Here is a 15,423-nt window from a genome sequence, read left to right as displayed (position 1 = left end):
CAGGCATTCGTGAATTCATTCCGGGGACCTCAAGCATGTTTAAGGCTTGTTGCTTCCAACAATGATTTACCTTTTCTTGACCTTGACCCATGGCAAGGAATTTGAGGCGGTTCCCTCCAAAACCACTGTGCTCGGCTAGTTTCATAAGGTCACTGGCAGGATCTGAGCCGGGGCTCAGGATGAACACGATGGGCGAGTTGGGGGTGCTCTGCTCAAAGATGGCTTCAAAGCTGATCATTGGGGGCTGCACGTACCTGGGGAAAGAAACACAACTGGAAAATGCTCCCGAGAGGATAGCCCTAGGCAGGGACTGGCCAGTGTGACCAGCGCTCTGCCTGGCAGCATCCAGAACTTTCTGACTACTCCTCAGGTGTCATTCTTTGCTCAGCTTTCCTTGTTAGGTATCCAGTGTTCACACACCTCTTGCTCACTGTATGGTCAGCTCCTGGATCACAGGGACCTCTCTGCATAGCCCAATACATCCAGGCTGGGTTCAGGAGACCTGCTCTGAGCTGGGTGCCTTGTGACAGGCCAGCCTTCCAGGTGGACGTGCCCTTGGCACTGAACCCAGAGGTCCCACATCAGCAGCTTCACAGGCATGTCCTGAATGGCCCATATATCAAGATTTTAAAAAATTAGTTGCCAGCACATAAAGATTGGGAGATTTTGTATAGAAATGCAAATTTCTAGTTTCCTTTGAAGAGTCAGAGATCTGAGTCCCCACCACCACCTGGCATCAGTCAGCAGAGGTTAAGGGGCTACTGGCCAGGGCATGACCACTCCAGTTTGCCCCTGTCCCTGTGCAGTCTCGTTCACTCATTTCCATCACCTGCCAGCCATGGAGGCATATTTGAGTTTGTCACAGGCTTCCCAGGTGGCGCTAGTGGTAAAGAACCCTCCTGGCAATGCAGGAGATTTAAGAGACTTGGGTTCAATCCCTGGGTCAGGAAGATCCCCTGGAGGAGGGAATGGCAACCCACTCTCGTACTCTTCCCTGGAAAATTCCATGGACACAGGAGCCTGGCAGGCTACAGTCCATAGGGTCGCAAAGAATCTGACATAATTCAAGCGACTGAGTACACACATACCCTAAGTTACCCATCCAGCTTTGTGCTTGATTCCAGAGTTTCCAATATGGTAACCATCAGGTACGTGTGGCTATTGAGCCCTTGAAGTGTGGCTAGTTCAAACTGAAATGTGGTGTATTGTGCTGTATGAGTTTAGAGCCTTGATTCCAAAAAAATTCAAAATATCTCCACTAATGACATGTTAAGATTTTAATATTTGAGTTAAATACAATTATGTATTATTAAAAGTAATATTATATATTATATATTGCTATACATTAATATAGTAGACTTTATATACTTATAATTGTTATTTCAATTCTTTTCACCTGTTTCTTTTTTATAAAATTTTTATTGAAGTATAGTTGATTTATAATGTTGTGTTCATTTCAGATGTACAGCAAAGTGATTCAGTTATAGTATATATATTCTTTTTCAGATTCTTCTCCCACCTAAGTTATTACAAAATATTGAATATAGTTTTCTGTGCTATATAGTAGGTGCTTGTTGTTTATTTATTTTATATATCATAGTGTGTATATGTTAACCTCAGATTCCTAGTTTATCTCTCTCCCTCCCCACCTTTCCCCTTTGGTAACCGTAAGTCTGCTTTCTATGTCTGTGAGTCTGCTTCTGTTTTGTAAATATGTCCATTTGTATCATTTAATAATTAAATTCACTTATTTACTATTAATTGTTGTTGTTTTTGAGTTGCTAAGTCATGTCTGACTCTTTTGCACCCCATGGACTGTAGCCCACCAGGCTCCCCTGTTCATACAAATATTTACTATTAATACTTATTATTTATATATAACATTGTTATATAGTAATGTACTATAGTTACGTGCTTATGATAACTGTTACTAAAAGTAATTTCACCTGTTCCTTTTTGAGTGTGGCCACCAGAAGACTTGAACTTACAAAAGTGGTTCACATTGTATTTCTCTTCAATGGCGCTGTTCCTTCAATGGCTACCAAATTGTGCTCCTAGACAGTCCTCTCCAGAGCTGGCCACGCCTGCCCACCGTGAGCCCAGGAGGAGATAACATTAGGTATCCTACGCCACAGAAAGGACCAAGCAGACACAAGCTCACTTACTTCTCTCCCATTGTTACAGTCACGTAGTCTGTCACGGCCCGATACACCCGGTCCACACGGAAACAGCGCAAAATAAGCAACTTCTGGAAAGGGGTGATGTTGACGTCGTAATCCAGAGGGAACGGAAACTGCTCCAGGGAATCCAGGTCATACCACTGGGGAAAGCAAAGAATATGCATGGTGGCATCAACTCAGAAATGAGATAGGTCCCCCCTTTTAGGTGAAGGTCCCAAAGGCCTCTGTAAAGGGATGAAATTTACAGGCGATTTTCGGTAGCTCTGTCATTGTTTTTACCCCCCAAAACTATGAATTTGAGAAAGAAAGGAACTGAGTCTTATTCACTGTTGAGTCGTTGAGTCTCCAGTGCCCATCAATGGACACAGTCAATCCACAGAGGCTCAGAAAATGTCTTGGATGAATGGATAGCTGGACAGATAGACAGATGGATGGATAGATAGACAGACAGACAAATGGATGGATGGATGGACAGATATTAATAGATAAATGGATGGATGGATGGATAGATGGATGGGTATACAGATGGACAGATGGGTGGATGGATAGATGAAAGGGTGGATGGACAGAGAGATAAACGTATGGACAGAAAGATGGATGGTTCTCCCACAAAATTAGCTGAACCAGATAAAGGAGGATTCCATCAGGGAGATGGAGGGCCTTGGCTATCCTCTGCATGAGTCACTCAGAGACATATCTTCTCACTTGTAAGGAGTTAGGCTACAGATTAAGCATGGAGATTGCCAACACGCAAGGAACGGAAGGAGCAGAAAGGGAACATGAGCTCACCTCCTGCCAGGCAGTCAGATGTTTCTCCACATCAGCAGGAAGATTCCCAAAGTTGTCTGGAAATATCTCTGATAGAAGAATGATATCTTCCCATCCCTGGTCAGACAACCAAGCACAGGGCTTCTTTCGTTTGCTTTTCTCCAGGGAAATGTTTCCTAATGACGACAGGAGAGACGTAAACAGCTGACATCGACACACCAGGAAGTGTAAGCAGCTCTGTATGGGGATGTCTATCACTTTGGGGGAAATTCACTTCTCCAAAGGGGTTGGAAAGAGAAGAGGGCATTGGCTTCCTCATCACTCTCTGTGACTCCAGCCAGGAAGCTCTGAGTGGCTTCCAGTCTCAGGGTAGCCTTAATGCAGAGCCTGGTTGCTCTAAATTAACTCGAACCATATCTGAGGCTGGAACTGTCAACTGAGATATTTACTAAAGCAGTGCTACTGGAAGTCAGGTTTTAAGGATGGAAAATTTCTGTTGTTGTTTAGCGAACAAACTCATATGCATGTGCGCTGTGGGTCCAGGGCGTTGGAAAGCATGAAACGAGACAAGCTTATTACCTTTCAAGAAGAAATCTAATTCTTCCTGGGGGACTCTCCCCTCTGCTTGTTCTATCTTGATAGTCATATTGAAAGAAAAAAGTAACTTGTGTCTCTCAAACAACCCTGAAGAGAAACAACAGATGGGTCTAGATAAAATAAATGCATTTAAACACTGGGTTTCTTATGCACGACTTGCTTGAATTTCAGAGAAATGAGATGAAACACCTCAACTGCACATTCAGGTGCATTTAGCCATCTTTGCATTTGGGGCTAAAACTGAGTGCAAAAACTGAGCTTGGGGACTTCCCTGGTAGTCCAGGGGTTGGAAGTCTGCCTTCCAATGCTGGGGATGCAGGTTCAATCCTCGGTCAAGAAACCAGGGTCTGGCATGCCATGGGGCAACCTAGCCCACCCATCACAACTAGAGAGAAGTCCATGCGCTGCAACTAGAGAAGTCTGCACACCACAGTGAAGAGCCCTTGCGCCGCAATTAAGACCCAGCACAGCCAAAAAACAAAAACACATGCGCTCAACTGACACGTCATGCTCAAAAGTGCAGTGGGCAGTGACCCTCATTCGTATGTATCAGAAATGGTCATGTCTCTGGGCAGCACTTACCACACCCTCCTGGGAAGAGGAGGGGGGCCCCAAGCTGATGAAGGGCTGTATGATGGAGGTTCAGAGCCACCTTCTGAATGAAGTGCTAGTCAATTACCCAACTCAAAGCAAAAGCTCTTACAATAAAAAAGAAGCTATTAGCAAACTTTCTATAAAGGGTCAGAGAGTGAATTATCTTGGCTCTGCAGGCTAGACAGTCTCTGTCATAACTACTCAACTCTGCCACTATACTGTGAAAGCCACCATGGATGGATATGTATAGAAGTGGGCATGGCTGTGTGCCAATAAAACTTTATTTACAAAAGCAGACAGTGGGCCAGATTTGGCCAGTCTCTATTATAGAGTAAGTTCATTCCATCAACAGACTCTTTATGAATAGGAAGATGCAAAACAATAGAGTTCTTTTTTTTTTTAACCAGAAAAAATATGTCCTGGAAAAAAAAGTGTAAGTCAAAATGTGAGATTTGAATTCTACTTTATATGTGTTAGAAGGGTTGGTTACTTAAGTGAGACCTATAGGAACAACTTTCCTCAACGATTTTCCTGCCCAACTGGTATGAGCTGAATTGTGTCTTCTGAAAATCTGTAAGTTGAAGCCTTAATCCCCCATACCTCAGAACTGGAGACAGGACTTCTAAGAGATGATTAGGTTACTCACCCATTTAAAAAAAAAACCAAAATAACACTATTTGCAGTGACATGGATGGACCTAGAGATTGTCATACTGAGTGAAGTAAGCTAAACAGAGAAAGACAAATATCATATGACAGTACTTCTATGTGGAATCTAAAAAATGGTACCAATGAACCTATTTACAAATCAGGACATTTGCCACAGATATAGAAAACAAACTTATGATTACCAAGGGGGAAAGGAGGTAGGGAGGGATAAATTGGGAGATTGGGATTGACATATACATACATTTATAAAACAGGGCTTCTCAGGTGGCGCTAATAGCAAAGAACCCACCTGCTGATGCAGGAGACATAAGAGACGTGGGTTTGCTCCCTGGGTCAGGAAGATTCCCTGGGGGGGGAATGGCAACCAATTCCAGTATTCTTGCTTGGAGAATCCCCACAGACAGAGGAGCCTGGAGGGCTACAGTCAGTAGGGCGGCAAAGAGTCGGACACGACTGAAGAAACTTAACATGCACACAGGCATGTATAAAATAGATAACTAATAAGGACCTCCTGTCTAGCACAGGGAACTCTACTCAATACTCTGTAATGACCTATATGCAAACAGAATCATAAAAAGTGGATATATGCAACTGATTCACTTGGCCGTACACCTGAAAGGAACACAGCATTGTATAGCAACTGTATGCCAATAAACATGAATTTAAAAAATAAAATGAGGCATTTAGGCTGGGTCCTCACCCAATCTGACTGGTGTTCTTATAAGAAGAAAACGTTTGGACACACAGACAGATACACAGGGCACATTGGTCCCAATCGTTGCAAAGAGGTACTCACCTGTACAGCCATAGTTATAGATGTTGAAGGTCAACGTGTCCATAATGTTCCTTAATCGCTTCATAAGAATGGAGTCAGGCAGCGACTTCTTGAGCGACAACCCAAAGACCTCCAGGAAGGCGGTCAGGGAGTACTGGTACATGGAGTTGACCAGCGCCATCTCCGACAGCACGAAGAACAGGATGGCTCCCCTCCGGGCGGCCGGCCGGTAGCCGTCCCGCAGCCGGTCAATGTCTAGGGCTGTCTTCTCCGCCAGCTTGAGCTTCTCTGACACCTAAAGAAGAGGTACACATTGCCACTTAAGGCCATAACCAAAGAAGACTTACGAACTAGGGGCAAAAGGTAAGAAGTCGGGAGGGAGGGAGAGGGTGTCAGTAAAGAAGCCCGCGGGGTGCTCACAGGAAGGGTGCCCACCCTCTCTCGAGGTGTAGGCAGGTATTTGTGGCTTGACTCCCCTGGCCCGGTGCCCGCTTCCTCTAATAACAGTCCCTGGGTTTGATTTCGAGACTTACGGTTTCTTCCTTTCATTCATATGTGGGGCTCAACCCCATCTCTAGGAAAGGAGCCTGTGACTCAGGTCCCACTAGTCCACACGTGGCATCCCAAGGCCATGGGAGTGATTTGGGGTGAGCATGTGACGTAAAAGATTCTCACTCTTCTCTTTGGGGAAAGTATGGGCACAGACCCAGCCTGTGACCATGAGGGAAGCTTGGCTCCACAGAGAGGCAGAGAAGGAAGCCAACACAGCAGAAAGTCCAGCCCAGAAATGGAGAAACACTGTGTCTTAATGATGTTTGGAGTCCTGGATCCAGCCCTGCCTGAAGCCATCATGGACTTTCCTGTTTTCTCTTTGGACTTAAGACAAGTGGGGCTGGGTTTTCTATAACTGTTGATTAAAAGAGGTTTACCTGAGGCACAGGGGTCCCTGGGAACACCTCTGGGACTCCAGGGCCAGGATGGAAGCATTTTCCATCCATTGCAGTTCATACCTCCGTAGCTTTGGACTTGGTCTCCTCCAGGGTCTGCACCAACTCCACGTTGTCCAGCATGTTCCCCGTGGAGGTGGCCAGCTCCCGGAGGAGGGAGTCCTCCAGGTCCTTCAGCAGGTTCTTGTTCTCACTCGTCTCCTGGATAAGATGCTCCCTCTGCTCCTCCAGCTCTCGCCTCTCGAAGGCCACCAGCACGCTCAGCAGCTGGTCCTCCAGGCCTTTCAGTGTGACTGTGGGGGGACAGGGGGAGGCCCTTTACTGCCATCCCCCCCACCAAACTGGTCCCTGTGTGTTCTCCCCTACACGGTGGTCCCTGGGGTGATAGGAGGGTGGGCCCAGCATCTCAGGAACATGAGGACTCACTCTTCTATCAAAACCATTCTTTTTTTTTTTTTTTTTTATAAATTTATTTATTTTAGTTGGGGGCCAATCACTTCACAACATTGCAATAGTTTTTGCCATACATTGACATGAATCAGCCATGGGTTTACATGTGTTCCCCCTCCTGGACCCCCCACCCACCTCCCTCCCCACCATTCTTAAGGGAGGTTCAAGAGGGAAGGGCATATGTACACCTATGGCTGATTCATGTTGATGTCTGATAGAAACTGACACAATTATCCTTCAATTAAAAAATAATTTAAAAAAACATTATAAAGCCCAAGGTAAAAAATATTGGACAGAATGAAACAGAGATGCTGTTACATGGAGAGGTGAACAGCAAGAGAGATGATGCATTAAGATCAATTCAGGGCTCCTACACTTGGGGGGACCCTTGCTGAAAGCATAACCCCACCTCATAGCTTGCAGGCACTCAGTTCCCCAATCAGGGATCGAACCCAAGCCCTTGGCACTGAAAGCGCCCAGTCCTAACCACTGGGCTGCCAGGGAATCCCCTAAAGCCTACGTAAACTTGATTAACCCATCTAGGAACCTGTGTGATCATCTAGAAAATGTGGAAGGTGATGTTTGATTCCTAACAGAATTCAACTGAGAGGAAGAAGGAAACCCAAAACCAAGCCATATATTTAAATACACAAATAGAGAGTAGCTTTCTGCCCCAGCAGAGCGGGGTCTCTCCTGGCTCCGAGTGTGAATGTCTAAGTCCTGTGGTCCAGATTTATCACATCTCAAGACACATAACTCATTGCCTTCTTCAGGGCCCCAGAACTTTCTAGATGTTCCTTCCTCATTAAGAACTTCTGGGTGTCTGTGCTAAGTTGCTCAATCATGTCCATCTCTTTGCAATTCCATGGACTATAGCTGGCCAGGCTCCTCTGTCCATGAGATTTCCGAGGCAAGAATACTGGAGTGGGTTGCCATTTCCTTCTCCAAGGAATCTTCCCAACCCAAGGATCAAACCCAGGTCTCCTGCATTGCAGGTGGGTTCTTTACCTGCTGAGCCACCGGGGAAGCCCAAGAACTGATGGACCAACAATGAAAGATGTGACTCGGAGAATCATTCACAATGAAATGAAGTCCCCTGAGAGCCTCCAGCTCAGATTGTGTCTCCACCTAAATTTGGCACTGACCTTCTGTACATCCTTACCAGTATAATTGATCACCATGGCTTTCCCAAACACGGAAGGGCTGTATCTGGGGTTGGCCAGCTTGGTGTTCAGATACAGTCTGAAATTCGAATCGTAGTCCACTTCCTTGTCTCCCAGAATGATAAACTGCCGTCCTTGGGAGACCTTGATGTTTTTTTCTAAGACGTTGTCAATCACAGGGTCAATGTACTCATCCACATCATGGAACAGGAAGGGAGTCCCATACTTTATGGACATCTCCAGCTGCTTGAGGAAGTCGGGGTCATTAAAGGATGCCACCTGCAAGGGAGGGGATGCAGAGGTTAAGAATCAGCTCACTCGCCAAATTCAAGGGGGAAAAAAAATCCTTGAATGTGGCAGTGGATGTGTGAGCACCTTGAAGGGAGGTAGAAGGGAAAACAGAACAGGGAGAGAAGTGGGATGTGGAACCTGTATAAACCCAGAAATCCATGAGGTTCAGGCTCTGAGCAGCCTCTCATTCGAAAGCACAGTTCAGCAGCCAAAGATGATCAGGAGAAGATTTCCCCGGTGGTTCAGTGGTTACGAATCCACATTCTGGGCTTCCCTGATGGCTCAGTGGTAAAAATCCACTAGCCAAGGCAGGAGACACAGGTTTGATCCCTGATCCGGGAATATCCCACATGCCACGGAACAACCAAGCCTGTGCTCCAAAACTACTGAGCCCGTGATCTAGAGCCTGGAAGCCACAACTACTGAGCCCATGTGCCACAGCTACTGAAGCCCACACAACCCTGGAGTTGGTGCAGTGCAACAAGAGAACTCACTGCAATAAGCCCATGTACCACAACTAGAGAGCAGCCCCCACTTGCCACAACTAGAAAAAACCCTATGCAACAGTGAAAACCAGGCATAGTCAAAAATAATAAATAATGATATATATACAAGAATATATTGATATAAATTTATTTATATATTTATACATAAATATATATATATATTATATACATAATCTATATATAATATAGATTATATTAATACATATAATATAATATAAACATATAATTACATAAATATATAAATAATTATGACATACAATATATATGATGATATATATAATATATATAACATAATATCATATATAATATATGATATAATACATAATATATGCATAATCATGTATATATAATATATTTAAAATATAATATATACAGATATACTATATAATATATCAGTATATCATATATGATATATAATGTATATTATATATCTATATCATATACTGATATATTATATAACATATATATTTTTATATAATTATATTATATAATTATATATATTATATACCATATTTATATTATATATATTATAACATAGTCTATATATTATAATATATAATCTATATATGATTGTATAGATTATATAATATATTTTTATATAAACATAGTATATATTATAATATTATAATATATAATATAATTATATAGTTATATAATATTATAATATATACTATGTTTATCTTATATATAATATACCTACTGATATAGTCTATAATATATATAGTATATATAACATATTATATATACTATATATAGCATGATATATATTATCATGCTATATATAGTATATATATTATATATATATTATATGCAATATAAATATAGTATATTAGAAAATAGTATAATATTAGTAAATATAGTACAATATGATAAATATATAATATATATGTTATATATTATATATGTTATATATAATATATATTACATACAATATATATTAAATATATATAAAATATAAAATATAAAATATTATATAATTATATATTATACATAATTTATGGATATATATTTAATATATATTATACATATAATGTACTATATTTATATTATATATAATATTTATAAAATATAATACTTATATCAATTTAATTAATATATTAACATTAATATTATCAATTATATTAATATTAATATATTATATGCAACACTTATATATATTAATATTAATATATATTATATGTCGGAGAAGGCAATGGCACCCCACTCCAGTACTCTTGCCTGGAAAATCCCATGGACGGAGGAGCCTAGTAGGCTACAGTCCATGGGGTCGCTAAGAGTCGGACACGACTGAGCGACTTCACTTTCACTTTACCCTTTCATGCACTGGAGAAGGAAATGGCAACCCACTCCAGTATTCTTGCCTGGAGAATCCCAGGGATGGCGGAGCCTGGTGGGCTGCCGTCTATGGGGTCGCACAGAGTTGGACACGAGTGAAGCGACTTAGCAGTAGCAGCATATTATATGTATTATATTATAACACAATACATATGATTCAGTTCAGTTCACTCAGTTGTGTTCAACTCTTTGTGATCCCATGAATTGCAGCACGCCAGGCCTCCCTGTCCATCACCAACTCCTGGAGTCTACCCAAACCCATGTCCATTGAGTCGTTGATGCCATCCAGCCATCTCATTCTCTGTTGTCCCCTTCTCCTCCTGTCCCCAGTCCTTCCCAGAATTAGGGTATTTTCCAATGAGTCAACTCTTCACATGAGGTGGTCAAAGTATTGGAGTTTCAGCTTCAGCATCAGTCCTTCCAATGAATGTTCAGGACTGACCTCCTTTAGGATGGACTGGTTGGATCTCCTTGCAGTCCAAGGGACTCTCAAGAGTCTTTTCCAACACCACAGTTCAAAAGCATCAACTCTTCGGCGCTCAGCTTTCTTCACCGTCCAACTCGCACATCCATACATGACCACTGGAAAAACCATAGCCTTGACTAGACGGACCTTTGTTGGCAAAGTAATGTCTCTGCTTTTAAGTATGCTATCTAGGTTGGTCATAACCTTCCTTCCAAGGAGTAAGCGTCTTTTAATTTCATGGCTGCAGTCACCATCAGCAGTGACTTTGGAGCCCAAAGAGCTAAAGTCTGACACTGTTGCCACTGTTTCCCCATCTATTTCCCATGAAGTGATGGGACCAGATGCCATGATCTTAGCTTTCTGAACGTTGAGCTTTAGGCCAACTTTTTCACTTTCCACTTTAACTTTCATCAGGAGGCTCGCTCTTTAGTTCTTCTTCACTTTCTGCCATAAGGGTGGTGTCATCTGCACATCTGAGGTTATTGATATTTCTGCCAGCAATCTTGATTCCAGCTTGTGTTTCTTCCAGCCCAGCGCTTTTCATGATGTACTCTGCATATAAGTTAAATAAGCAGGGTGACAATATACAGCCTTGACGTACTCCTTTTGCTATTTGGAACCAGTCTGTTGTTCCATGTCCAGTTCTAACTGTTGCTTCCTGACCTGCATACACGTTTCTCAAGAGACAGGTCAGATGGTCTGGTATTCTCATCTCTCACACAATTCTCCAGTTTATTGTGACCCACACAGTCAAAGGCTTTGGCATAGTCAATAAAGCAGAAATAGATGTTTTTCTGGAACTCTCTTGCTTTTTCGATGATCCAGTGGATGTTGGCAATTTGTTCTCTGGTTCCTCTACCTTTTCTAAAACCAGCTTGAACATGTGGAAGTTCACGGTGCACGTATGGCTGAAGCCTGGCTTGGAGAATTTTGAGCATTACTTTACTAGCATGTGAGATGAGTGCAATTGTGCGGTAGTTTGAGCATTCTTTGGCATTGCCTTTCTTTGGGATTGGAATGAAAACTGACCTTTTCCAGTCCTGTGGCCACTGCTGAGTTTTCCAGATTTGCTGGCATATTGAGTGCAGCACTTTCACAGCATCATCTTTGAGGATTTGAAATAGCTCAACTGGAATTCCATCACCTCCACTAGCTTTGTTTGTAGTGATGCCTTCTAAGGCCCACTTGACTTCACATTCCAGGATGTCTGGCTCTAGGTGAGTGATCACACCATCATGATTATCTGGGTCATGAGGATCTTTTTTGTACAGTTCTTCTGTATATTCTTGCCACCTCTTAATATCTTCTGCTTCTGTTAGGTCCATACCATTTCTGTCCTTTATCGAGCCCATCTTTGCATGAAATGTTCCCTTGGTATCTCTAATTTTCTTGAAGAGATGTCTACTATTTCCCATTCTGTTGTTTTCCTCTATTTCTTTGCATTGATAGCTGAGGAAGGCTTTCTTATCTCTCCTTGCTATTCTTTAGAACTCTGCATTCAGATGGGAATATCTTTCCTTTTCTCCTTTGCTTTTCACTTCTCTTCTTTTCACAGCTATTTGTAAGGCCTCCTCAGAGAACCATTTTGCCTTTTTGCATTTCTTTTCCGTGGAGATGGTCTTGATCCCTGTCTCCTGTACAATGTCACAAACTCCATCCATAGTTCATCAGGCACTCTGTCTATCAGATCTAGTCCCTTAAATCTATTTGTCACTTCCACTGTATAATCATAAGGGATTTGATTTAGGTCATACCTGAATGGTCCAGTGGTTTTCCCTACTTTCTTCAATTTCAGTCTGAATTTGACAATAAGGAGTTCATGATCTGAGCCACAGTCCGCTCCCGGTCTTGTTTTTGCTGACTGTATAGAGCTTCTCCATCTTTGGCTGCAAAGAATATAACTAATCTGATTTCAGTGTTGACCATCTGGTGATGTCCATGTGTAGAGTCTTCTCTTGTGTTGTTGGAAGAGGGTGTTTGCTATGACCAGTGCGTTCTCTTGGCAAAACTCTATTAGCCTTTGCCCTGCTTCATTCTGTACTCCAAGGCCAAATTTGCCTGTTACGCCAGGTGTTTCCTGACTTCCTACTTTTGCATTCCAGTCCCCTATAATGAAAAGGACATCTTTTTTGGGTGTTACTTCTAAAAGGTCTTGTAGGTCTTCATAAAACCATTTAAGTTCAGCTTCTTCAGCATTACTAGTCGGATCATAGACTTGGATTACCGTGATATTGAATGATTTGCCTTCTAAACGAACAGAGATCATTCTGTCGTTTTTGAGATTGCATCCAAGTACTGCATTTTGGACTCTTGTTGACCATGATGGCTACTCCATTTCTTCTAAGGGATTCCTGCCCACAGTAGTAGATAAAATGGTCATATGAGTTAAATTCACCCATTCCAGTCCATCTTCGTTCACTGATCCTAGAAGACATTCACTCTTGCCATCTCCTGTTTGACCACTTCCAATTTGCCTTGATTCATGGACCTAACATTCCAGGTTCCTATATATTTATATACTAATATTTATTAATATTTATATATGAAAATATATTATATATTATATGAATAATAAATTATATGTAACATATCTATATAATATATAGATTATATATTATACTATAAAAATATAATATGTATATCAAAGATATTATAATATAAATGGTATAAATATATATCTATATATTATATATACATATTATAATATTTATATTATATGACATTATATATAATAAAATCTATTATAATATATAATTACATAATTTAATTACATATATTATATGCTATATTTATAATATTATATAATATATATAATATATATACACTGTATATATATAATATAATACTCTATATCCTATACTATATATAATATAATATAATACTATATATACTATATAAAGTATTTATATAGTATATATAGTATATATACAGCATAGTATATACTATATACTATTATAGTACTATAATATATAATACTAAAACATAATAGTATATATACATATTATATATAGTATATATATAATATATATACTGCAATATATATTACACTTATTATATAAAATATATATATACTATATACTATATAATATATGTATTATATATATATTACATATATTATATATAATACATATATAATATACAATATACATATCATATACATTATATATAATATAATATACAATTATATATAGTGTAATTATAAAATATTATATATAATATATATCATATAATATAATACATTATTATATATAATAATATATATATGATTATATATAATAATATAATATATACTTTATATATTATAATATATTATATATAATATATTATATCATATAATAATATATATATTATGATTATATATTATAATACATTATATATAATATAATATATTATATATAATATGATATGTATAATATATTATATATGACATATTATATATAATATGTACATTATATAAGTTATATTATATTATAACTTATATATATTATATATATATGATCTGTATTCTATATATAATGTATATAATATATATTAAATATAATATATTATATATATTCATATGTATCATATGTATACTATATATAATAATTATATAATATATATTATAGTATATATACACTATGATATATATTATAATTATATATATATTGTATATATAATTATAATAAATTATATATATAATATATATTATATATAATTATAATATACTATTATTATATATAATATATTATATTATATAATATTATATATACTATAATATACTATATATTGTATATATAGTATATAAAAATATAATATATATATAATATATAATATAAATATACATTAGATATATTTATATATTATATATACTATATATAATTATAGTATATATAATATATATACAATATATATTATAATTATTATATATAATATATAGTATATATTATCTATATACTATGTATAATATTATATATAATATGTTATTATATATATACTATATATAATAATATATATAGTATATATACCATATATAATATATAATAATATATTATATATACTACAATATATATAATAATTATAATATATATAATAATATATATACCATATATAATATATATAATATATATATGCTATAATATAATACAATATTTTATATGTAATTTATATATATTATATTTTCATATATTATATTACATATAATATATATAATATAATTTATCATAACATAATATGTATGATATGTAATATATATTATATATGTAATATATATTATATATGTAATATATATGATATGTAATATATATTATATATGTAATATATATGATATGTAATATATATTATATATGTAATATATATGATATGTAATATATATTATATATGTAATATATATGATATATTATATATATTATATATGTATAATATATTATAAATATGAAACATAATAATATAGATAATATAAAAAATAAATATAATATATATATAAATATATATAAATATATATAAATATATATAAATACTAAAAATATAATATAAATATAAAATTATATAATATATATTATATTAAATTATAATATATATAATTAATATGATGCATAATATAACATTGTAACAATATAATATATAATATATATTATAATTCATATATATTACATTTATAATATATATACATATAATACATATATATCATGTAATAGATATATT

General features: G+C 37.3%; 1 protein-coding gene across 2 annotated transcripts in view; it reads right to left on the bottom strand.

Moving 5' to 3' along the window:
* DNAH10 (dynein axonemal heavy chain 10) overlaps positions 1-15,423 on the bottom strand; it is a 156,979-nt gene that overhangs the window by 10,077 nt on the left and 131,479 nt on the right. For both annotated transcript variants that reach the window (XM_081540402.1, XM_081540403.1), the window contains 7 exons: positions 8,142-8,421; positions 6,593-6,822; positions 5,604-5,877; positions 3,528-3,632; positions 2,970-3,124; positions 2,166-2,320; positions 71-254 (listed from right to left, as the gene is read on the bottom strand). In XM_081540402.1, coding sequence (XP_081396528.1) covers positions 71-254; positions 2,166-2,320; positions 2,970-3,124; positions 3,528-3,632; positions 5,604-5,877; positions 6,593-6,822; positions 8,142-8,421 — 1,383 coding nt within the window. The remainder of the gene's footprint in view (positions 1-70; positions 255-2,165; positions 2,321-2,969; positions 3,125-3,527; positions 3,633-5,603; positions 5,878-6,592; positions 6,823-8,141; positions 8,422-15,423) is intronic.

This window comes from Giraffa tippelskirchi, chromosome 11 (genome assembly GCF_054371585.1).
Source record: "Giraffa tippelskirchi isolate mGirTip1 chromosome 11, T2T-mGirTip1v1.2.pri, whole genome shotgun sequence".
NCBI lineage: Eukaryota > Metazoa > Chordata > Mammalia > Artiodactyla > Giraffidae > Giraffa > Giraffa tippelskirchi.
The sequence above is the reverse complement of the archived record's forward strand: the minus strand, read 5'-3'. Positions and strand labels throughout refer to the sequence as shown.